The sequence below is a fragment of the Anolis carolinensis genome, chromosome 1 (assembly GCF_035594765.1).
Source record: "Anolis carolinensis isolate JA03-04 chromosome 1, rAnoCar3.1.pri, whole genome shotgun sequence".
Classification (NCBI taxonomy): domain Eukaryota; kingdom Metazoa; phylum Chordata; class Lepidosauria; order Squamata; family Dactyloidae; genus Anolis; species Anolis carolinensis.
Window position 1 is genome coordinate 100176336 of NC_085841.1, and position 25819 is coordinate 100202154.

The 25819-nt window shown below is 41.3% G+C and overlaps 1 protein-coding gene across 5 annotated transcripts in view; it reads left to right on the forward strand.

The window, feature by feature from the left end:
* Nucleotides 1-1022: 1022 nt before the first annotated feature.
* Nucleotides 1023-25819, forward strand: part of mettl24 (methyltransferase like 24) — a 161522-nt gene continuing 136725 nt past the window's right edge. Inside the window, exon 1 of one of the 5 annotated variants that reach the window (XM_008121062.3) lies at nt 1023-1388. In XM_008121062.3, coding sequence (XP_008119269.2) covers nt 1143-1388 — 246 coding nt within the window. In that variant the 5' untranslated portion in view covers nt 1023-1142. Of the gene's footprint in view, nt 1389-19699; nt 20214-25819 lie in introns of those variants that run through there. The other 4 variants (XM_062980040.1, XM_062980028.1, XM_062980029.1 and 1 more) reach the window with 4 other exon arrangements.

Below are 25819 nucleotides of genomic sequence, written 5' to 3' on the forward strand. Positions count from 1 at the left end.
AGTGCCAAGTTGTGAGACCAACTGTGTGTGTGCGGAGGGGGACACACACTGAGAATTAAACATATATCTATTTATTTTAATAGTTCTGTGTTTAATTCTATTTCAGTATTTAAAGGTTGCAGGTTTTTAATGGAAAATCGTATCATTCTTAGTATTGTTAGCTGCTTTGAGTTTCCTTTAAGGAGGAAAGGAAGGTTATAAATATAATAACACTATGTAACATCATTTGAAAAATGTTCTGTTCCTGGTTTGGAAGTGTTATTTCCTGTTTAATTGTGCGGTACTTACTTTGAGATTAGTTGTTATAGTCCAGAAACATTGTTTTTGCAACTGCCACAAACTATGTTGAATTGGTTGAGAATCGATGAGATATTCATTGGAAAACTATAGCAAAATGTGTTGCATAATGTCCTGCAAAAACGAAGTTTTTCCAGTTTAATAAACTTTTTCCATGTATTAATGATAGAACCAATCAGGAAATGACATTTATAACTTGGCATAGAAATGGAGATGAACACCAACCCCCAGAGTTGGACACGACTAAACGTCAGGGGAAACCTTTACCTTGTTTTTTTAATCTCTGAGTGCATATTTTATACTAAGAGGTTTGAAGGGAGTATAACTGCAGTTACAATGACAACTACAATTTCAACTTCAAAGAAACAATCATCATCTGCTAACCAAGTATATTTTTGTAGTGGCAGTTCAAAGACATGGTTCTTCAGTTTAACAGCTGAGTTACCTGTGTGCCATTACATGAATGCTTATGAATATCACTTGTTCAAAGGGTCGACTTCTAACAAGGTCATGCTTTTCTTGACTAGTGGTTTTCAAAAGGTGGTCTCCACATGTTAATGGAGATTCACATCTGCCGAATTTTTACCTGTTCAATACGGTTATGATTGCTATTCATTTCCAAAGGGATATCTGCCCTGAGACTGGGTGCAGTTATTTCCAATGGGGGGGGGGGGGGTAGAGTGGTTCCAGTGCTGGTGTTGCTCTCCCGGTGGGTCCGGAGAAAGGAGGCGTGGGCTTGGCGCGCCTTCCCCGCCCTCTGCGTCCAGAGCCCAAACTTCCTCGACCGGCATGAGTCCTCCTCCTCCTCGTCCTGCTGCTGCTCTTCCCCGGCCTCCCTTTGCAGGATGCGTGCGTGGGGCTGCCGGGCTCTGCGCCTGTGCCTGCTCTCGGGGAGCCTCCTCCTGGGCCTCCAGCTGGGGCTGCGGCGCCCCGGGGAAGCCCCGCACCAGGCCGCGCCGGGGATGCAGTCCCAACTGCCGCCGCCCCTCGCCGCCAAGGAGGCGCTTTCCCGCAGGAGGCAGGTGACCTACCTGAGGAGCGGGCGGAGGAGGAGGGCGCCCACCGAGCCCACCTGCTGCCCCCCGAGGAAGGTAAGGGCAGGGCAGGGCAGGGAGGGCCCAGGGACTTTCCCAAACTCCCCGCTTCCTTCCTCATTGGCCAAGGAATCGGAAGCTCCTGGGAGTTGACGTCCCAATCCCCTGGGAGACTAGAGTTTGCCACTCGCTGCCCTCAGCTCTGTTTCACACTTCAGTTCTCAGAATCCTTTATCATTGGCTGAGGCATTTAGGAGTTGGAAGTCCAAAACGCCCGAAGCTCTGGCCTTTAGGACTCACCGAAGTAAACAAAACTCTCTGAAGACTAGAGTTTGGGAATGGCTCCAGGTTCTGGAGGAAAGCAAAGGAAATAGGTGCATCTACACCAGGCATGGGTCAACTTCGGCTGTTCATCCAGGGCTTTTGGACTTCAACTCCCACCATTCCTCACAGCCTCAGGCCCTTTCCTTTCCCCCCTCAGCCGCTTAAGCTTCTTTCCTTCAATGAAAGAATGCTACATGCCCCCCGGTTTATATCTGGCTGGTGGCCCCAGAGAGGGTTTTTGATTTAGCCCAAGTCGCTGTTTATGTCAGCTCTGGGTTTTTTTGTGTGTGTTAGGAGTGATTTGAGAAAACACAAGTCGCTTCTGGTGTGAGATAATTGGTTGTCTGCAAGTACTTTGCCCAGATGTTTGATGTTTTACCATTCTTGTGGGAGACTACTCTTATGTCCCTGCACGGGAAGCTGGAGCTGACACAGGGAGCTCAACCTCCAACCTGTCGGTCAGCAGTCCTGCCGGCACAAGGATTTAATCCATTGTGCCACCAGGGGCTCTGGGTGGAATGTGAGCAATTGTCAGGCAGAGAGGGCCTCTGAAGTGTGGAATCCTGATGCTCTCAGATACAGAAATTCTTAAATTTAGGGTGCATCTACACTGTAGATTTCAAGCACTTTGACCCCACTTTAACTGCTATGGAATCCTGGGAGCTGTAGTTTGGTGAGGCACCAGCACTCTTCAGCAGAAAAAGACTAAAATCCTTGTAAAACTTCAACTCCGAGGATTCCTTAGCATCGAGCCATGACAGCTGAAGTTGTGTCGAACTGCATTAATTATATAGTGTAATAGATACACCTCTTAATACCCAATGAACTTGGTTTTGGGAATGAGAAAGAGAGGATGGTTTGAAAAATACAGAACATCAGTTCCATTGAGTAGTCAAGGTCTTTTGTTGTTTTTTTCTGACTTATGGTGAAACTAAGGCAAATCTATGACTTCCAGAGCTATAGTCAAGTATTTTTATACCTCACAACCTCTGAGGATGCCTGCCATAGATGTGGGCGAAATGTCAGGAGAGAATACTTCTGGAACATGACCATACAGCCCGGAAAACTCATAACAACCCTGTGATTCTGGCCATGAAAGCCTTCAACAACACAGTCAAGTCTTTATCTCAAGGTTCTTACTGACAAAAAACGAAAGAAAAATTCTAGTCTTGAAGCTAGGAGTGGAAGGATTTTAGTTCTTAAATCTATAGTTGTGAAATGAGTATGCTTTCTGGGGAGGATAGGAACTATAGTCCATCACACATACCCAGCAAGTGCTAAATTTGGAAAAGCTATGCAAGGAACAGACTGAAAATCATTAGGAAAGGCTGTAAATTATGCAGGTTCAACCAGTCCAAATATTCATTTAGCATTCTCTCTCTCTTGTTGCAATTGGCTATCTGAAGAAAAAAGGAGAGAGTTTTGGGAGTTTATACATCTCTGTGTGTAAATTGTGAAGCAGGATTCCAGTTGAGATCATGAGAGGCACATTGGCCTGCGGGGTGAGGATGGAAAATGCCGCCCCTGTTTAGGACAATGGCAATTCAGCTGAAACAGCACAAGTTTTGTGAGACTGTGCTGGGAAGGGCAGAGTCCAGATCTGAGTAAAGAATGCTGACCTTTAAGGCTATGTCATTGCAGACCAAAGCAAACTAACTTAGATGCAAATACCCTTGAAAGCAATGTGGTTTACTTTTGAGTAAACACAATTAGGAACAAGGCATCTAAGTTATTAATCAGCGTAACAGATCCAAATAATCAAGCACTTGGATTTTGATATCCATGCAGAGTCCTGGAACCAAACCTCAGTGGATATCAAGAACCCACTGTATATCAAGGCAGGATAAACCTTTTGTGATCAATACTTTATGGTTGGTTGGGGTTCTTTTTTGTTGGAATTGCTGTATTTCTGTTTCTAATGAAGACCTGATTGTCAGACATTTGTGTCAGTTCCTCAAAAGCTGATAAAAAGCCAAGGAAGAAAAAAAAGCCATACCATATCTGTGTACTTCTAGGGATGTATGTCCAGCACACAATTATAGTACGATCCCAATTTAACTCCTGTGGCTGGCATCAGATCACAAGCTGGGATTTGTAATGTCATGATGTATTTGTAATTCTCTGCCTGAGAGTACTCAAACTGCAGTCCAGGAAAATACTTTAGAGAAGTCCAAGTGCTTACCAAAGTACAAATTCAGGATCTCTTTGGATGGAGCCAAGGAAGTAAAAGAGGTAAAACTTGTATATTTCTTCAGGTCAGATACAGAATAGGACAGGGGTGGAAGTCATATAGCTCTCCAAATACTGTTGAACTATAGCATCCAGCGTTCCTAATCATTTAATTATTTTGGCTCAGACTACTAATTCCACTTAGAAAAGGGAAATACAACCTTTCCAAAAAAGAAAACAAAACAAAACACCCACAGTCTTTAAGGACACACAGCAAGAACATTATTGCAACACTATGGTAACAATAGCATTGCATCATCTTATAAATTACGATCTGCCATGCTGGAGAAAATAAATCCAAGAGAATTTATCTGACTTGGCAATTGGCTTGGATGCTTCAAAGACAAATCCTAACCATTAACATTCGTTCTGGGGGCCTATTTATATGTTCAGCAGCACCAGACATTTCAGAAATGATTGATTTGGAGTAGCCATCCTGAATCAACATTTGTTGTTTACTCAGGCAGGGGATACTCAAAAGCTGCACACGTGTGTACTTTTGCTCATGAGCTTGGATTGCTTTCAGTGCGCTGTGTAATGGCAGTGAATTCTGAACTCCATCCTTCTCTAAAATAACAACTCTGCTGTGTTTACAAAATCTCAGATGTGAGTAGCCTCACGATACTGGATTTCATTTTGCTGTATTGACCTCCTTTGATTTTTAATTATCTCCTTACTTGTGCAAACAAAGGCCAGATTGTGGCTGCAATCTGATGTAGGCTTACTTGTTTGGGAAGCAAATTCAAGAGAAACATGGATAGGTGGTACTGCGCGCATAGCAGATGCAGAGAGGAAAGCAAGCACTGTTATGTGGAGTTAAAGCACTCGAAGATGTATTCCTTAACCCTTCTGGTTAAAAGCCAACTATGCTCTTCTTCTCTTTCATGAATATGTGATACCAACATGTTTGACTGCTCAAAGTAATGAAACCCTGAAATAAGTCTGATCTAGCAAAAGATATACTTACATGTTTATGACCTAAGGGGTTTAAGTGTTAAGTGTGTTTGATTGTTGGACTGTGATTAGAGACCAGGGTTTACTACTACTACTACTACTACTACTACTAATAATAATAATAATAATAATAATAATAATAATAATAATAATATCAAGTACCACCTCTCAGCAGTAAAGAACTGGTGGGATCACAAACCTGTAAAGGTAATGGAAAATGAACATGCAAAGATACTGTGGGACTTTTGAATCCAGACTGACAAAGTTCTGGAACACAAAACACCAGACCTCACAGTTGTGGAAAAGAAAAAGGTTTGGATTATTGATGTCGCCATCCCAGGTGACAGTCGAATTGATGAAAAACAACAGGAAAAACTCAGCCACTATCAGGACCTCAAGATTGAACTTCAAAGACTCTGGCAGAAACCAGTACAGGTGGTCCCAGTGGTGATCAGCACATTGGGTGCCATGTCAAAAGATCTCAGCTGGCAATAAATATTAAGCATAATAATAATTAAAAAGATCTCAGCCGGCATTTGGAAACAATAGCCATTGACAAAATTACGATCTGCCAACTGCAAAAGGCCACCCTACTGGGATCTGCGCGCATCATCCGAAAATACATCACACAGTCCTAAACGCTTGGGAAGTGTTCGACTTGTGATTTTGTGGTACGAAATCCAGCATATCTATCTTGTTTGCTGTGCCATACTGTGTCGTTGTGTCAATAATAATAATAGTAATAATAATAATAATCATAATCTTTATTTGTATTCCACCCTTTCTCCCTGAGGGGACTTAGGGGAGATTCCAACATACACAAACACAAAGGCAAACATTCAATGCCTAGAAACAATAAAACACAGATAAAGGTAAAGTCTTCCCCTTCCAGCTTGTGGTGCTCATCTCCGGCTCTGGGTGATGATGCTCATCTCCATTTCTAAGCCGAAGAGCCGGCATTCTTCGTAGACACCTCCTAGGTCATGTGGCTGGCATGACTGCATGGAGCATTGTTTACCTTCCCAATGAAGTAGTACCTATTGATCTACTCACATTTACATGTTTTGAACTGCTAGGTTGGCAGAAGCTGGGGCTAACTGTGGGAGCTCATCCTGCCCCATGGATTCGAAACAACAAACTTCCAGTCAGCAAGTTCAACAACTCAGCAGTTTAACCCATTGTGCCACCATGGCTATGGAAGCCCACTAGGTGACCTTGAGCAAGTCACACACCCTCAGCCTCATCTGCGCAATCATCCTGACTAAAAAGATTTACTTTCAGCAATCTTTTCTTTATTCCCATTTCCTAGTACTATACTAAGAGATGAACAAGAAGCACCCTTTATGTAGGACCAATGTAGATCTAATGTGATTGCCATCTGCATTGCACTGGGCAAGTACTCAAATTCACATATCGCACCTTAAAGAGTGGCAAAGGGGTGTGTTGCTTCTTATGCCTGAGGCCACTGTGTGCACTTATTTCCCATGTTTTGCTACACATCTGTTTGCACCTCACTGCCTCTGGATCAGCAGTTTGGAGAACAACAAGAACCATTTGGCTTAAAACAAATGTCTATCTGGTTTAAGAATGGACCTCACGTAATTTTTCAGAAGTTGTTGATTGCAACTCCAATCAGTCCTAGGAGCATAGCAAGTGGTGAAGAATGCTTGCAGCCCAACAACTTCTGGAGGGCCCTGATATCAATCCTTTTGGGAGTCCCAACAAAATTAGTCACTAGAACCAATAATTGAAAATTAAATCCATGCATTTCAGGCCCATGGGAAAGTGTTTAGTGGTGACTCCGTGCAGAACATAGGCCCCATCTACAATGATCAATGGTGCACAGACAAACTCACACAAAACTGCACAAAAGAAAGCCCTTAATGCACATCAGTGCTCTATGGTTTGTGTAATCACTATCTCGGCTTCCAACTGGTTTCAGAATTTGCAATGTAATCATCTGGTCAGTGAAATTACTTTCTTCAATACCATGGCTAACCATGGGAAGCCTCAGGGAGTTGTTATTCCGATATCATTAGACTAAAAGACCCAGATTGTTAGCATTTAACTAGGAGAGCTAGCAAGAACACACAGGTTTATGTTCCTGTTGTGTTTGCAATAAAAGGCAATTTGGTTGATGGTGGCTTTCAACAAGCAAATAATCAAGTCCCAGGAGTGCCAGGCCAGCCTGGTATAAAAGCAAAGCATGTGAGCATTAAGAGGGTAGAATAAAAAGAAAGAAAGACAAAAACAGAATCATTTTCATAGTAACTAAGAAATTGGGGAAATGACTTTTATTTTAATTATATTTTTAGACATTTCCATTTGCAGTTAATAGATCAAAAAGTACATTTTACAACATAGTTTCTACAGACGAAGTCTCTTGCGTGCTTATTAGGTTAAAGATCACACGACATAGCCTTGATCCTTTCAGGCTTACCATAAGATTTGGGCGGGGGGCAGTAAATTGTTCTTGCTTCATAAAAGTTTGAGTAGCAGCCAGGAACGTTATCTTTCAGAAAGTCATTATAGCATGACATGTTTTAATTATAATCACCTTGCAGAATCTCATCAAGTCTGGTGAGTTGTACATGAGGGACAATATCTGAGCTTCTTTCACCCTGTAGATAGCTATTCTCCTACTCTTTCCTCACTCCCCTGACTGGGCTGTTATGGCAGGTCAGGTAAAACAGTCTTTTCTTACCTCATTGCTACATATTTTATTCCAGGGGTGGGAATTGTGTAGTATTCTTCTTGTTATTGAAATGCAAACCCCAGCAGCCCTGGCTAGCTGGGGGTTGCAGTTCAATCAAATAGTGAAGAATACTGGGAGCTGCCAATTCTTCAACAATTTAAGGGCCATCTCTGATCTATCTCGTTTCCCCCAAAATAAGATATCCCCTGAAAATAAGACCTACTAGAGGTTTGGTCAAATTGCCAAATATGAGACATCCACTAAAAGTAAGACCTAGGAGGAGGGAGCCACCGCCACTGCCAAGGAAGGTGCGTGCAGCGTGAAGGAGAAGGAGGGAAAGGCAAACTCTTTTCCCTCCTTGCCCTTTGCCTTCTTCGACGGCAGCGGCTTCCTCTTCCTCCTCCGCCGAGGAAAGCAAAGGAGAAGGAGGGAAAGGCGAGTGCTTTTCCTTCCTTGCCCTTCCCTTCCTTGTGGCGACGGCTCCCTCTTGCTCCTCTGCTCAGGAAGGGAAGGACAAGGAGGGAAAGGCGAGCGAGTACCTTTCCCTTCTTCTTCACGCAACACATGCCTTCCTCGGCATAGAGGCAGGAGCAAAATAAGACATCCTTGAAAATAAGACCTAAGATCTTTGGGGAAAAATTATAAGACACTCTCTTATTTTTGGGGGAACATGGTAGTAGGGTACAGTTTTCTTTTTCCTGGTGGCACTATAGAGTTGGAAGATACTGCAAAGGCCATCCAGTCCAACCCCATTCTGCCATGCAGGAACACACAATCAAAGCACCCCTAATAGATATACACCCATCTTTTGCTTAAAAACCTTCAGGGAAGGAGACTCCACCACATTCCAAGGCAGCAGCATATTCCACAGCAGAACAGCTTTGATCATCAGGATTTTCTTCCTAATGTTTATGCAGAACCTTTATGTGAGATTCCATCTAGACATTAGGTAGAGTAGAACCTCTTTATAGGGCTGGGGAATATTTTTCAGCTGAGGGACAGAGTCTGAATTCAGGAGCTGCTTTCCAATAGTGACTGAAGCCAAGGAGAAGGGAGCATACCTTCCAATATTTCACAAATTAAAACTAGAACACTTGTAGCCAAGCAAAGTCGGAGTGTGGGCAAGAGGGCAAAGTTATTAATGAGGATGAATTCACAAGGCAGGAGGGACTGCAGTTACTGTATATACTTGAGTATAAGCCGACCCGAATATAAGCCGAGACACCTAATTTTACCACAAAAAACTGGGAAAACATTGACTTCAGTATAAGCCAAGATACCAATAAAATTACATTAATTGAGGCATCAGTAGTTTAAATGTTTTTGAATCTTTACATCAAACTCTAATTTAAGATAGGACTGTTCAACTCTGACTAAAACATTATTTTCATCTTTTTAAATGTAAATGTGCTTATGTATCCTTTTAATAATAATAGAGTGAAATAATAAATGTATTAATAATAAAAATAGAGTAAAATAAATGGAAAAGTAACAATAATAGAGTAAAATAATAAATGTAATAATAATAATTAATAGAGCAAAATAATAAATGTAACAATACAAATAATAATAGAGAAAAATAATAAATATACCATGTATATTTGAGTATAAGCTGACCTGAATATAAGCCCACCAGGACCCTCACCTGAGTATAAGCCGAGGAGGTTTTTTTTTCAGTCCTAAAAAAGGGCTGAAAAACTAGGCTTATACTTGAGTATATACAGTATTTGTTTTTGCCTAAGCCTAGTCCAGAGAGAAAGATTCCTACTTCTCCTCTGGGTTTTCGGAGTACAGTATATACTACTTTTGCATTTTGAATTCAATTTACAGTAACTGAAGTGAGCTGAGGACATGGGGGAAGAATGGGACAAGGAGAGATAAACAAAAATGTTTTAAAAGTAGATGAAAAAGTGGGATGACAGAATTAATTGGGACTGTCCCAATTGGAGGGTATGGAGTATATGGAGTGAAAGTGAAGTGGGCAAAGACAGGGGTAATTTACCATTTGGGGATTCAGTTTTATGTCTAACTAGCTTGGAGATCTGGCGATGCCTGGGTTATTAGAACAGGCCACTGAGGTTTTTTGGATATTATACCATATATACTTGATATACTTGAGGGTTGAGTATGCCAAGTTGGGTGCAGGTCCATCATTTGTGGCGGTCGTAGTTGTCCGTGGAAGTGGCAGCCAATCAGAAATCATAACACACACATACATTCACTTTTATTATAGAGAAGAAGATATAGAAGACAGATAGATGTGGAGTGAGCCTCAGTGTGAGCAATTCCTGCCTGTTTAATTTCATATAACAGCTTTCTTGCTTGCAAAGCACAGCATGGCTTCATGCAAAGTTTTTTTTTGGTGTGTGTCAGGAGCAACTTCATGCAAAGTATTTGGACTATACCTTGCACCACTGATAAAAGTCAGCAATAGAAGATATTGGAGGCATCACAGCTGTCTGGAAATTTTCCATCTGGAGCAAAAAGAATAAGCTTCTGCCTTCTATTTCTGAAAATGAAGTTCACCTTATCCTTCCATTTATTTACAGTACTTGTATTATACTTTCCTTCTATTCTATTTGGGAGTTTTTATTTTTAATACAATTTATTATATCCTGCATTTCTTGACCTGGGGCCAAAATACATAGATTGTAATATAAAGCAAAATACAACAAAACACATCTAAGAATGAAAGGATTTTTAAAAAGTAAATATGCTATTTTATTAAAACACTACATTTTAAACTAGTAAAAGAGTATTTAAAAACACAACATGAATAAAAGTTGTATTAAAACTCATTAAAAGGCCTATACAATCAGCTAACTACCAAGTACTTGTCTAAATAAAATAAAAACCTGTTGGTGAAAGAAAAACTGAGAAAGGCGGTCAGTCTAGAGCCTTAAATTCTAGTCCCATAGTAGTTCTTGTTCAAAGGAGTGATGATTTAACAAAGCAAAAATGGTGCATGAAGAAGTGTTAAACATTATCTGTCTGTTTGCTGTGGTCCAAACCTAAGTTCACAGATTTAAAGTTTAATAATAATAATAATAATAATAATAATAATAATAATAATAATAATAATACAAAACTTTATTTATCTTCTGCCCTATCTCCCCGGAAGGACTCAGGGCGGATTCCAAACATAAAAGGCAAACATTCGATGCCCAAACACAACAACAATACACCCATAATAGTGAAAATTGACAACCCAACATATAAAAACAAATCATGACTTACAACTAATATTAAATAAAAAACGCAACCTGTGATATCAAATGTAAGACAAAACATCAGATATCGAACAGAAGCATCATTTTCCCTGTTTTAGAAACACTTTTGGAAGATCTTATTATGGATCTCTCATACTATGTTTGCTGTACTACTTCAAGAATTGTAGTATCAGGATTAGCAAGTTTAGTGAGTTTTTGGACAAAACCGACAATTTTTCTTCTCGTTTTGTAAAAAAACCATATTCTTGCATAGAGATACAGCTTATTTTAAAGTAGAAATAAGTTTCCCTGAGACTTCTAGGAAGATGATTCTCCTTTAACCTTTTGATTGCTTTTGTTGTAGTGGTTAAAGAGTGTGATCCGTGAGACAGAAGCTCTTAGCTGTGAGCTCACTATCAAGAAGGCATTCATATTCTGTATGTGAAGCAGGTTACAGCATTTGCTTGCCTAGAAAGGATACTTGGAAGGATTATTCCATCTCTACTATTTCATATTGTATCTTTTATTCACTTTTTATTGTTTTAAGATGTTTTGGAAATCCATTTTGGCTGAAAACCGGAATATATATATATATATATATATATATATATATATATATATATGCAATAAATACATTGAAAGGACTGTGTCTGAAGAACTATAAATAGTATATAGTACAGGGCCATTCAAAAGGATGGACTGTATTATGACATTTAATACTGTGTAATGGTTTGAATGTTGGATCAGCACTCTGGAGACAAGGTCTTATATCCCTGATAAGCCATAGAAACCCATTGGGTGGCCTTTGGGCAATCTCTCTGAACCTTAGTAGAAAGCAATGCCAAACCTCTTCTGAATAAATCTTCCCAAGAAAACCCCTTAATAGGTTTGCTTAAGGTCACCATATGTCAGAAATTACTGGAAGGCACACAGCAACAACAATAGTATTATGATTGCTAAATATATGCAAGGATACAGACATGTATTTATAAAACACAATCTGTCGTCTTCCCAGAGGGTTGAAACACAATTGAGACAATAAACTAAAACAGTTCCTTAGACTGTAACAAGATGGTTTGATGTTTCATTTCTGGACAATATGTTCCCATGCCTTTGGATCCTGTATTAATATAGTTGTAAATTATTAATGCTAGTCAGGATTTTTGGAGAGAATAAAGTCAAGGTGACTTGTTGGCCTTCATGATGAGCCAGATAATTTAACATAGTAATAGAATTCTGTACGTAAATGTGCAGTAAAACCCTTAATACTGCAGGAATAAAAAGCTGTAATACTGAATCTTCCCTTGTGGCAATAACTCAACTGAGCTGCATTTACAGAGGAAAGAGCTGAATAGTTAGTAGCTTCATTTACAGCATCTTGCAGCAAAAACAGCTCAACAAGTTGGTTCTAAAAAACCTTGGCGATATGAAGTGCTGCTTCGTGTGCTGGACACCCAGCCTGCTGAATATTTTTTTCTCAGCTTACATGTTTTTCTACTCCACCACACCACCTTCAAAGAGTCAGCCAATATTATGAGCAGTACCTGGAAGCATTGACTTTTTTTGGACTGTAGCTGTAATTCAGAAGAGTAACATTTCCAGGTTCTGATTCATAGGCCATTGAATTGTATTTTCTCTGATCTGGGAGTGTCCCCTTTAATATGCTTCCTGCATTTTGTTTTGGTATGTCTGAAAATCTTTGAATTCTGCTGTGTTGTCTGATACCAGTTGTCCATGTGTGATAAATAAATTAAATAGATGAATTAATCCCTATCTATTAGTGTTATAAAAGGAATGACAGTATGTTGAGACATTTCTCTTTTTAATAGAGCTTGAGGGGGAAAAGAAGGGTACTAGCATGGTCAGATCAAAAGTGTTCTGGTAGTGTGCAAACGAAACTGCTGTAAGCTGCTCATGATCTATATAGGTAAAGGTTTCCCCTGACATTAAGTCTAGTCTAAGCTTAGTGCTCATCTCCATTTCTAAGCTGAAGAGCCGGCGTTGTCCGTAGACGCCTCCAAGGTCACGTGGCCAGCATGACTGCATGGAGTGCCGTTACCTTCCTGCCAGAACAGTACCTATTAATCTACTCACATTTGCATGTTTTCAAACTGCTAGGTTGGCAGAAGCTGGAATTAATAGTGGGAGATCACCTAGTTCCCCAGATTTGAACCACCAGTCTTTTGGTCAGCAAGTTCAGCAGCTCAGCGGTACAATTCACTACGCCACTGGGAGCTCCCATGACCTATATACTCAAACTATCTGAAATATTGTCTCTTCCTATTTGAACCTTCATGAGTCTAAAGATCTTTTTGGAGGACTCTATCTTGATCCCCTTACTATCATAGTCTTGTTTTGTGAGGAAAGGAGAGAGAAAGTCTTCTCAGGGGCTGCTTCCTGCCTGGGGAGTTCCTTTCCATGGGAGGTTAGATTGGCTCCCTTTTCGCTGGCAAGCAAAGGCATTTTAATTCCATAAGAAAGGTGGGTATAAAAGAAATAAACAACCATGTACTCATGTGAGGAAGGACAATTCATTCATGCCTCTGTTTGCTTCTATTTCTCCTTTAAAACCAACAATTCAAATCACTTTAAAAATTATAACAATCAGAAAAACATATATATGAATATTAGAAATATTTTAATCCCAGAAGGCTTTAAGAAAACCCATATTTTCGCTTGGAAATGAAAAGAAATCAAACTTGGTGCCAGTCAGACCTAGAAGGAGAGGGCATTCCACAATTGGTGCCATATGAAGCCTTCCCACTTCATCTTTTCTCAAATGGAGGGACGTGGAAGAGGGCATCTCCTACAGATTTCAGTTTTTAGGCAACTATTACATGGACAGAGATGCTTCTTCAAGGACTGTATCAGTGTCACAAGCTGTTTAGGACTTTAAATGTTATCACATTACAGACAAAGTCATGGAGAACAAAACTGTTAGTAATTATATTTATTTACATATTACCTCCAGCATCAGAGGCTGGAGACTGCATATGGAAGAGTGCTTTTGTGTTCATGTCTTGCTTGTGGGCTTTCGGTTTATGATTTTAGCAATTACTGTACCATGTCAATAGTCCTGGTTTTAGTGTAAACTGTAAAGTAGCCATCCAGGGTGCTGAACTTCATCTTCCAAATAGGGTCAACATACCCTTGTGTAAACCCTTTAAAATGCATCCTAAAAGCTGGAGCCAAACCCACTCTCCTGGAAACCCTCCCACTGCTACTGCATTTGGGAAACAGAGCTTTATAGTCTTTGCAACAAGCAGAAATACTACTTTACCAGTATTTTGTCCAGCTAACCATGCATCTAAAAACAGATGAGATTCCTTAAGGGGACAGCTATTAACATTCTAGAGGTAGGAAGGTATTTGCCTGCAGCAATGATGTGGAATTCTAATACGTTTTTGTTGCTTGGAGGTTTAAAGTTTAATTTTGGATTAGAGAATTTTGTTTTGTGCAACCAATTTTTTTCGTCATGAAAGCCTTAACGTTTGGTGAGGAACTTTCCCCTTAGGCATAGAAATGCTGTTAAATGCTCCTAATACAAAAAATTAAGGTATGATTTCTTTAAAGTTCTTGCAAACCTTTGAAGTAGAGTTCGTGCATGTTTATCAGGCAGTAATATGTACATATACCAGATGAAAATTAAAGTGGCTCTTTATATGCTCTGTATAATCAGTATTATCTAGAAACCATAATAGAGTTGGGACTCGTTCCGTCAATGGCTTCAGGTATCTTCCAAACAAAAATGTCTTCATCATTTATACCAGGCGTGGGCAAACTTCGGCCCTCCAGGTGTTTTTGACTCAACTCTCACAATTCCTAACAGCCAGCATAAGTTTGCTCATGCCTGATTTATACTATAAAGTACATTTATGAACTGATTGTAACCAAACCTAATTTTTAGACATAGGTTGACATCCTGAATATGTTCCTACAGATGTGGACTGATAGTGTTTTTCAGTTGCTGTTTTTCATCCACTTTGTATTTAACTTGATATAAAGCCAGTTTTCAGGACTATAATAAGTGTTGATGGTCAATCAAATGATTAGTGGAATCTTCAACATTAGCTTCAGCAAATCTGCATAAATATCTTAGTATTAAATGATAATAAACTGCTATGATTTTGTGTACACTTACTTGAGAGTGAATGCTAGTGAACTCAACGGAATTTACTTAAGATTGCATTGGAGAAGAACAATTTTTTATTCCTCCTTCTCTGCCAGATACCTCCCTCTCTTTTGATAGAAATGATATCCTCTGTCTCCTGGGCATTCTCGTAGGATCTGTTTGACCGCAATCTAAAGCTCCATTGATCTGCCAATTAAAGCCCAATCCATGTTTGAAGCCCTGCTTTGAAAAATGATATTTTCAAATTTCTTGGAAATGTTTTTTTTTCCTCTGTGTGGAATTGGCTCAAGTAACCTTGCACACAACCAGACTTATAGATTCTGCTTATTGAAATAGAGATTAACTGGGTTTCCATACATAGAATTACCAGATGCTTAGTGTCAGCTATCTCACCTCAAAAATGAGCTTAATTTCCAAAGGAAAAGGAGCTTTCCAAATGGCCAGTTTCTCATTTTCTAGCAGCCTGGAGGGCCTCAAGATTTTAAAAACTGATGTTATGCTTTCAAGCACTTGAAAAATAAGAGGAGTGTGTTTGTAGAAAAGTACTGTATAAAGGAGAAGTCGTTAATTGCTAGTGCTCTCCTGCGTTCTCAAAAGCTCCAAATTAAAACCAAAAGATCTGGCAGTGGAACAGAATCTGTGTGCCAAGATTAATCCAGATCCGTCATCGGCTGGGTTCAGTGCTGTCTGGATAAAGGTGAACTACAACTCCCAAAACCAAGGTCAATTTCCCTAAACCCCTGCAATATGTTCAGTTGGTCATGGGGCTTCTCTGTGCCAGGTGGGGGTCAAAGTATCAGTAAAGGTACTGCAAGTCCCATTATCCATGGCAAGTTTGGTCCATATCCATCGTTAGTTGGGTTAACAGTGCTTTCTGGATGTAGGTCAAGTACAACTCTTATAAATCATGGTGAATTCTCCCCAAACCTCTTGTTCAGTTACTGATCAATTCCTCTGTTAACTGTGTGCCATAGGAGAGGGTAGAAAAGGGTTAAGATAGAGGCAGTGGGTGGGGTCATGCAAATTAAGGAACCCTGGGATGTCCATTCTGGAGATAAAACAGAAAATCTAGGATGAAATGGTCCCCACATGAAGGCCTTCACTTGGGTGGGGGGTGGGGGGCGAAATGGTGTTTGTGGAGGACACTGGCAGGGTTTGGGCTACATGTTCATGGCACTCACTATAATCTGCAATGTCATGTGAGGGAGGTGTCTCCTACTCAGTGCTAACTATAGCTGTTTGTGGAGGCAGGAGGCTGTCTGTGTAACTGGACACCTCCTCCACATACACACATACACATTTTTCATGTTTATTATGTATATAGATGATAGCTATGTGGTACCCTGCCTTGAGCCACGAGGAGAAGTGGATGAGAAATAAAATAATAATAATAATAATAATAATAATAATAATAATAATAATAATAGAGTTAGGAGGCTCATTGCTTTCTAAGGTTATCCCTTCTTCCTACTGCTACTATTAAAAACATTTAAATGAATACCTGTTTTTGCACCAGAATACTCTCCCATGTATTCTGGGGCCTTTGGAGACAATTATTTAGTGTTCCTCCACTTGGCCCAATTTAGCTTTTAGCTTCAGGACAAGCATATATTTCAGTAAAAGCTTAAGAAAGCCATTTCGGGAGGGGGGCAGAGGCGGTAGAATATGGTGGAATTGTTTTTCATTCTTTCTATCAGGTATTGGAGGCATTTTAGACCTGCCCCAAGACGATGCTGCTGCTGGAGAAGGCGATGGTAACTTGGGTCAGGCAGGGAGGCCAGCACACAATCTCCTTGCCTCTCCAGTGCATGCATGTGCCCACCTGTCCACCCACACTTTACGCTAATGTAATGCGTAGCCCAATTTTGGCATGGCCATTTAGCCAGAAAAGGTGCATCTTAGATTCGTGTAAATACGGTATTTCATTTACACCAGTGGTTCTCAACCTGGGGTTTCCAGATGTTTTTGGCCTTCAACTCCCAAAAACCCTAACAGCTGGTAAACTGGCTGGGGTTTTTGGGAGTTGTAGGCCAAAACATCTGGGGACCCACAGGTTGAGAATCACTGATTTACACCGTATACACATAGTCTGAAGGTAATTTTATACAAAATATTTTGAATACTTTTGTGCATGAAACAAAGTCACTATCTTAGCCACCACTGTGGACAATTTTGGTTCTCATAGTATTTTGGATTTTGGAATTTCGGATAAGGAATACTGAACTTGTACCTCGTGGATTATTATTAAATATTATTAAATAAGTCCTATATTTGTTCTCATGGTCTTTTTCTTAAAACACTTGTCATTTATTTGGATTTTAATGTTTCTTCTTTCTTAGGCGCAGGGTGCATAATAATATAGAAATTATTTTGTAATGAAACACTGGGGTGTACATTATTAAAATAATAAAAACTGAGCCTACCCTTATACATTTCTCCTCTCTGATAATCCTCTAGCAATAAATTATTGTCTGAAGAAACATGGTATTGCATTGCTTCCAGGGGATTTGGACTATGTGCATGTCATTATTATGCTTTTCAATATCGTGCTTCAGAATGGATTGCTTGTAATTATTATTAGAAGTTATTCTCACATGAAAAATGCAATAACGGTGTGTTAGAATCTTTTGCTGTTATTTTGAGAAGGGGATGTAAATGTGAATATGGGCATTAATTTACAGTAAGTCCTTGGTATCTACTTTGGTTCCAGAATCCCCGGTGGATACCAAAATCTGTGGATACTCAAGTCCTATCATATTCAATGGCAAAATTCTTATATCAAATGGCAAAATAAAGGTTTGTTTTTTGGATATTTGTGGAATAGAGGGTTATTTTCAAGCTGTGGATGGTTGAAAGCATGCATGATTAAATCAATAAGTAGTTGGAACCCCTTGTGCTGGTAGGAGTGCTGACTGGCAGGTCGGTGTTTTGAATCCGGGGAGAGCGGGTCAGCTCCCTCTGTCAGCCCCAGCGCCCATGCGGGGACATGAGAGAAGCCTTCCATAAGGATGATAAAACTTCAAAACAGTCAGGCGTCCTCTGGGCAGTGTCCTTGCAGACGGCCAATTTTCTCACACCAGAAGCGACTTGCAGTTTCTCAAGTCGCTCCAGACACGAAAAAAGTGAATAGTTGAATCTGCGAATACAGAATCCATAGATATGATGGATCAACTGTATGTATGTATGTATGTATGTATGTATGTATGTATTTCTCCATTGGGAGCCATATGTGTAAATAAAAGGCATGCCTTTTTATTCATTTATGTGCAATTGAAATGCACATCCATCTGCAGATGTCAAACCCACACTATTGTGTAACTGCTTCTCAATTCATGTCCACCTAGTAATGCTTTTCTGCACCATTAAAGTTAGATCAGGCAGTTAAGTGAATGATCATATGGAATTAAGTATGCTCTTCTTCTGTTAATTAAAACATTGCCAATAGTGGTACCTTAAGGTTAAATCAGGGCTTTTTGTGGGGACGGGGTTATAGTCTAAAGTTTTCCAAGCTCTGAATTACAGTTTCTAAGGAAAACCAACCCTGGTGTGCTCTCTGCTCATGCAATTTCACAGCACACTAACTTTGGAGTATCTTTTGACTGCTGATTTGTTTGGAAACACCAGCTTCTCTTCTCCTGGTACATCCGTTTGCATGCAGTTTACAAATGCCGTTGAAATGAGAGCCGAACTGAATGAATGTTGCATTGAGCTGCTTGGGGGACCAAGGCCTTTGTGGGACTCTTGGCTTCAAGTTTTGTGATACCCTGCATGGTTCCCATAGGCCAGTCGTTTTTCTGCAGGATGGATTCCATATGTGGCCGGACTTCCAAACCGCATGAAATTGAATACTGCTGGAGAGTGAGAGCATTATTTAGAGAACTGATACAGAGACTGCATTGTGCGTATACACCATCTCGATGCTGTCAAGGAAAGCTTTTAAAATGCTCTTGAAGAGAAATGCCTTTGAAGTCTAAAAATAGAGCAAAAGGCTGGAGAAAACCACTGGCTCTTTGCAAGTTTCCCTCCCTACAGGCTTTCCACTTAACTGAGTGGGAGTTTGATTCAGGGGCAATTACCTGCTGCTTTGGAGGAAGCACACTCTGCTTCCCGCAGGCTCCCTGTGACATTCAGCAAAGAAACTCTCCAACCTCTCAGAGGCATCCATTTCAACTGTAAAGATGTTAGACTTTTCAGTAATCACTCTCTGTGAGTGTGAGTGTGTGTATGTGTAAGTGTGTACACACCAGCATGGTATAGTGATCTGAATGCTGAGCTAGAGCTCTGTGAGATCAAGACTTGAATCTCTACACAGCTATGGAAACCCACTGTGTGATTTTGGGCAAGTCACGTTCTCTTTGCCTTAAAGCAGGCTTGCACAACTTGGCAACAGTAAAGGGGCAGAAAGGCAAGATTCTGCCCTAGTTCTGACTTGTCCCTTGCTGAGTTTAATACAAACTACTTTTGTGCTTTGAACTCTATTGCAGCAATTAAAGTAAGAGTAAAGGTGGAAGGAGGTGAGAGAAGCTGGGACATCTGAAAAACAGCTGAAAACGTGTAATTGCTGAGGATTAATCAGGGTTATCCCTACCAAATTTGGACAGCAGGGGCATATGTCATTTTCATTTCCTTCTCTTCTTTCTATAGCTCCTTCCTTCTCACCTCAGCAGCAGCAAGGCTTGGGACATATGCTCATAGGTTTTTGTCTTAAACTAGTAATCATTCCTGCTTTATCCATTGAGTCTGGAGAAAAGCAGTACCTATAATAGGCAGCTGCAAGAGAGCACTAAAGCATTGCCATGGAGACCTACATCACCTGAGTGTAGTCAGTACCCAGAGGCGGTCCACCGGTGAGGCCAATTAGGTGGTCGCCTGGGGCGCATTGTTCCTGGGGGCACCGTCAAGGCACCCCCACGGCGGCAGCAGCCCAAAAAGCTATCCCCACAAAGCCTTTCTGCTTTGCAGAGTGGAGATCGCCTTCCTGGCCAGAAGGGAGGCAATCCCCACTCTGCAAAGCAGACAAATGCCGCTTTTCTGCTTGGCGAAGTGGGGATCGCCTTCCTGGCCAGAAGGGAGGTGATCCCCACTTTGCCAAGCAGAGAAACCCCGCTTTTCTGCTTGATGAAGTGGGGATCGCCTCCCTTCTGAGGCAAAGTGGAGATCGCCAAGCAGAGAAACACCGCTTTTCTGCTCCCCAAAGCGGCAAACACCTTCCTTCTCGCTCTTTCCTCGAGGCCAGGTCTCCGGGCTGCCTGGCCATGTTCCAGAAGCATTCTCTCCTGACGTTTCACCCACATCTATGGCAGGCATCCTCAGAGGTTGTGAGGTCTGTTGGAAGCTTGGTAAGTGGGGTTTATATATCTGTGGAAGGTCCAGGGTGGGAGAAAGAGCTCTTATCTGTTTGAGGCTAGTGTGAATGCTGCAATTAGCCACCTTGATTAGCATTTAATGGCCTTGCAGATTCAAAGCCTGGCTACTTCCTCCCTGGGGGCATCCTTGGTTGGGAGGTGTTAGCTGGCCCTGATTGTTTCCTGTCTGGATTTCCCCTGTTTTCAGAGTGTTGTTCTTTATTTAGGCTTTTCCTTAATCCCTCCTTTTTATCCAACATTTTCGCTTATCCAACGCTTTTATTTTTCAGTGATTGGTTTGGGGGGGGGGCGCCAAAATTCTGTTCGCCTATACTTGAAAATTACCTTGGGTCAGCTCTGTCAGTATCTGAGGGACAAAAAGGTACTGCTTTGTGTTTCAACTTGGTGATTGAACCAGCCCTAACAATTAGTTTTTTCTAATAAATAGCATTATTAGAACATATAACAATAAACAAAGTACACGGAATTTTGTCTAATGTTATCGAATGGTAGAAAAATTGACATTCCCTAGTATTTTTTCCTCTTTTTCATTCATTAGCTTGGTTCAAACATAGGTATTCTTGGAGGAATAAATCACTCAGAGAAATTAAAAGAGCTCCCAGTTCCTTTCCTGCCTCCATCCTTCCCTCTCATAGGATTTTTTTTTATTTTATCAATTTTTGTAGTGGTGTGATACATGTTAAGAATGTATAGTTGTAATCTAGTAGGGGCACCATGTTATTTCACAAATAAAATAAAACCTAGTTTATACAATCAGGAAACACATCTTGTGGAGGACCACAGTTTCTTAGATACCACTCAGTGGGCCACCCTTGATCAATGCGCAGGGGATAGCCCTGATGGGGACAGTGCATCACCACATTCACACTTATGTAATCATGCAAATGCTCCATCCCCAATCGTAGACCAGGAGCAACAGGAACATCCTTGGGAGAGTAATGGGCTCTCGGATGTATCTCAATGGATTGTCATTGATGAATGCACTGGGGATGTTGAGGAGGAGGACAACACTTTACACCTTCATGATTCACTTCAACAGGAACACTCTTCAGGGGACATACACACTGTCTTGCACAAAAGGGACCCTGTCAATCCTCAAAGGAAACAGGTATTGGTAGTAGGTGACTCCCTCCTTAGAGGAACGGAAGCCATCATTTCCAGACTGGATGGGATGGCTCGAGAAACATGCTGCCTCCCGGGGGCAAAAATACACCATATCACTCAGAGGCTCAGCAGGCTCCTAAAGCCCCTTCACCCTCCCCACCTTATGTTGATTCATGTAGGTACCAATGACACCGCTAGGCATACTTTTCAAAAGATCACAAATGATTTTCGAGCTCTGAGAAAAAGCTAAAACTGTATAATGTACATGTGATCTTTTCATCCCTCCTCCCCGTTGTAGGACACGGCTCTACAAGGGCCGGAAAAATAGTACAGGTCAATAACTGGCTCAGAAAATGGTGTCAAGAGGAGCATTTTGGCTTCCTTGACTATGGTCTACTCTTCCAAGAGGATGGACTACTGGCAAGTGATGGGGTGCATCTCACACAAGTAGGAAAACATCTTTTTGCACACAGACTCACAAACCTCATCAGGCGCACTTTAAACTAGATCCACTGGGGGAGGGGAACAACAGCCTGGCGAACACTATATTACCCACGACCACAGGAAACCGCCAAAAGGCTAAACGGAGGGCTGCACAAACACAGCAAGGACCAAGTACAGAGAGCACAATAATCCCAAATAAACAGCTCGAGGGGAGGTCACAGGGGCTTACATGTCTTTACACTAATGCTCAGAGCATGGGAAATAAGCAAGACGAACTCCAACTCTTAGCACAGCACCACACATACGATGTCATAACAGGGGCTTACATGTCTTTACACTAATGCTCAGAGCATGGGAAATAAGCAAGACGAACTCCAACTCTTAGCACAGCACCAAACATACGATGTCATAGACATCACTGAAACCTGGTGGGATGATTCCCATCACCGGAATGTAGCCATTGAGGGCTATAACCTCTTTCACAGAAATAGAACAAAGGGGAGAGGAGGGGGAGTAGCTTTATATGTCAAAAATAGTTACGTTGCAGAAGAAATGCAAGACTGTAATCCGGGAAACCAGCTTGAAAGCATCTGGATAAGAATCAAGGGAACCGGGACTCAAAAAGATCTTGTCGTGGGTGTCTACTACAGACCTCCGAGTCAGGATGAAGGACTTGATGAAGCCTTCTGTCAACAGCTGACCAAACAGGCACAAAGAAGAGATATAGTAGTCATGGGCGATTTCAATTATCCCGATATCTGCTGGAAAACAAACTCAGCCAAGAGTACAAAGTCCAACAAATTCCTCACTTGCCTTGCAGACAATTTTATGGTCCAGAAAGTAGAAGAGGCAACAAGGGGATCAGCAACTCTTGATCCAATCTTAACAAATGTGGAAGACCTGATCAATACAGTTGAAGTGGTTGGATCCTTAGGGGCAAGTGACCATGTGCTCCTGCAGTTTGCAATGCAAAGGAATGCTGAAACTAAGATAAGTCAAACACGCATTCTGGACTTTAAGAGAGCTGACTTCCAAAAAATGAAGGAATTACTGAGCGGCATTCCATGGACGCCAATATTAAAAAACAAGGGAGTTAAGGATGGATGGGAGTTTTTCAAAAGTGAAATACTCAAGGCGCAAATGCAAACAGTGCCAACAAAGAAGAAAAAATAAGACAAGTGCAAAGAAGCCAGAATGGATGTCCAAAGAACTTCTAACTGAGCTAAAGCTCAAAAGTGACATGCACAAGAAGTGGAAAAGGGGAGAAATCACCAAAGAAGAATTCAAACGTATAGCCAACACCTGTAGGGAAAAGGTTCGCAAGGCTAAAGCGCAAAATGAGCTCAGGCTTGCCAGGGACAATAAAAACAACTAAAAAGGCTTTTTTGCTTACGTTGGTAGAAAAAGGAAGAAAAAGGAGGCGATAGGGCCACTGCAAGGAGAAGATGGGGTGATGGCGACAGGGGATAGGGAAAAGGCAGAACTGCTTAATGCCTTCTTTGCCTCGGTCTTCTCACAAAAAGAAAGCCATCTTCAACCTCAGCAACATGGAATGGACGAAGGATTGGAGGAAATCCAACCCCAAATAGGGAAACAAGTTGTCCAGGAACACCTGGCCACTCTAAACGAATTCAAGTCCCCAGGGCCAGATCAGCTACATCCAAGAGTATTGAAGGAATTAGCGGAAGTTATTTCAGAACCACTGGCGATCATATTTGAGAGTTCTTGGAGAACGGGAGAAGTCCCAGCAGATTGGAGGAGGGCGAATGTGGTCCCTATCTTCAAGAAGGGAAAAAAAGAACGACCCAAACAATTACCGTCCGGTCAGCCTCACATCGATACCAGGGAAGATTCTGGAAAAGATCATTAAGGAAGTGGTCTGCAAACACTTAGAAACAGATGCAGTCATTGCTAATAGTCAACACGGATTTACCAAAAACAAGTCATGCCAGACTAATCTGATCTCTTTTTTCGATAGAGTTACGAGTTGGGTCGATACAGGGAATGCTGTGGATGTAGCGTACCTGGATTTCAGTAAGGCCTTCAACAAAGTGCCCCACGACCTTCTGCCAAACAAACTAGTAAAATGTGGGCTAGACAAAACTACGGTTAGGTGGATCTGTAATTGGCTAAGCGAACAAACCCAAAGGGTGCTCACCAATGCGTCGTCTTCATCATGGAAAGAAGTGACAAGTGGAGTGCCGCAGGGCTCCGTCCTGGGCCCGGTTCTGTTCAACATCTTTATTAATGACTTGGACGAAGGGTTAGAAGGCACGATCATCAAGTTTGCAGATGACACCAAACTGGGAGGGATAGCTAACACTCCGGAGGACAGGAGCAGAATTCAAAACGATCTTGACAGACTGGAGAGATGGGCCGAAACTAACAAAATGAAGTTCAACAGGGACAAATGCAAGATACTTCACTTCGGCAGAAAAAATGGAAATCAAAGATACAGAATGGGGGACACCTGGCTTGACAGCAGTGTGTGCGAAAAAGACCTTGGAGTTCTCGTGGACAACAAGTTAAACATGAGCCAACAATGTGATGCGGCAGCTAAAAAAGCCAATGGGATTCTGGCCTGCATCAATAGGGGAATAGCGTCTAGATCCAGGGAAGTCATACTCCCCCTCTATTCTGCCTTGGTCAGACCACACCTGGAATACTGTGTCCAATTTTGGGCACCGCAGTTGAAGGGAGATGTTGACAAACTGGAAAGCGTCCAGAGGAGGGCAACTAAAATGATTAAGGGTCTGGAGAACAAGCCCTATGAGGAGCGGCTTAAAGAGCTGGGCATGTTTAGCCTGCAGAGGAGAAGTCTGAGAGGAGACATGATAGCCATGTACAAATATGTGAAGGGAAGTCATAGGGAGGAGGGAGCAAGCTTGTTTTCTGCTGCCCTGCAGACCAGGACACGGAACAATGGCTTCAAACTACAGGAAAGGAGATTCCACCTGAACATCAGGAAGAACTTCCTCATTGTGAGGGCTGTTCGACAGTGGAACTCTCTCCCCCGGGCCGTGGTGGAGGCTCCTTCTTTGGAGGCTTTTAAGCAGAGGCTGGATGGCCATCTGTCGGGGGTGCTTTGAATGCGATTTCCTGCTTCTTAGCAGGGGGTTGGACTGGATGGCCCATGAGGTCTCTTCCAACTCTACTATTCTGTGATTCTATGATTCTATGATTCTATAGTCTCCTAATTTTATCATTTTGCAGAGGATAATTTAAACTAACCAATGAGCTCTGCAGGTCTTTAAACATCAGGGAAAGGGATTAATCTGCCAATTTGCACAAAAATTAATAACCAGACATGATGCTGATGCAGTTGTGAGCATTGTCTATTTTAAGATAAGCACTTTGGGATAAATTAGTGAACATATGTACTTGATAGGTTTGCCCATTTAAATTGAGCTTATGGACCTAAATATATACAGACGGCAAGGCAGGAGTGTGTTTTGCACTCACAATATTGTCAGAACTTGTGTATGTTGTTTCTAGATTCTAAACTGAATTCAGTGGATAAACTTAAAAAGTTTGCATCAAAATGCTGAGCTTTTAATTAATGTACATCTATGTACTTCCTAATTCAAAAGGTGGGGATGAGAGACGGGAAGTCTCTTGTATCCATTGGTTTACAAATAACTTTACTGGTATTCTGTAACATGTGATGGATACACTACTCTTGGCTGATAAACTAAAAATTAATTAGAGAAACAGTTAGCAGGATTTATGACTTTGAAAAATATCAAACAGTCATACAAGTGTAGAGTCTGCCTCTGTGTTTCATCTGTACCCGTCTGCATTGAAAGGAGAAGACATCATTTCATACATGAGTAATGAGAATCTTTTGAATAACATTCTGTAGTTGAATGGAGTTGCCAGAAGAAAAGAAAATGATTCAAAATGTTGGGGCAAAAGGGGTCAACATTTTTCATCTTTGTTAACATAGGGCAGTGGAGCGCAGCCTATGTAAGTTACTTTAAAATTTAAGGCACAGAAAGAAACCACAGAAAACAATTTCCACAAATATTATC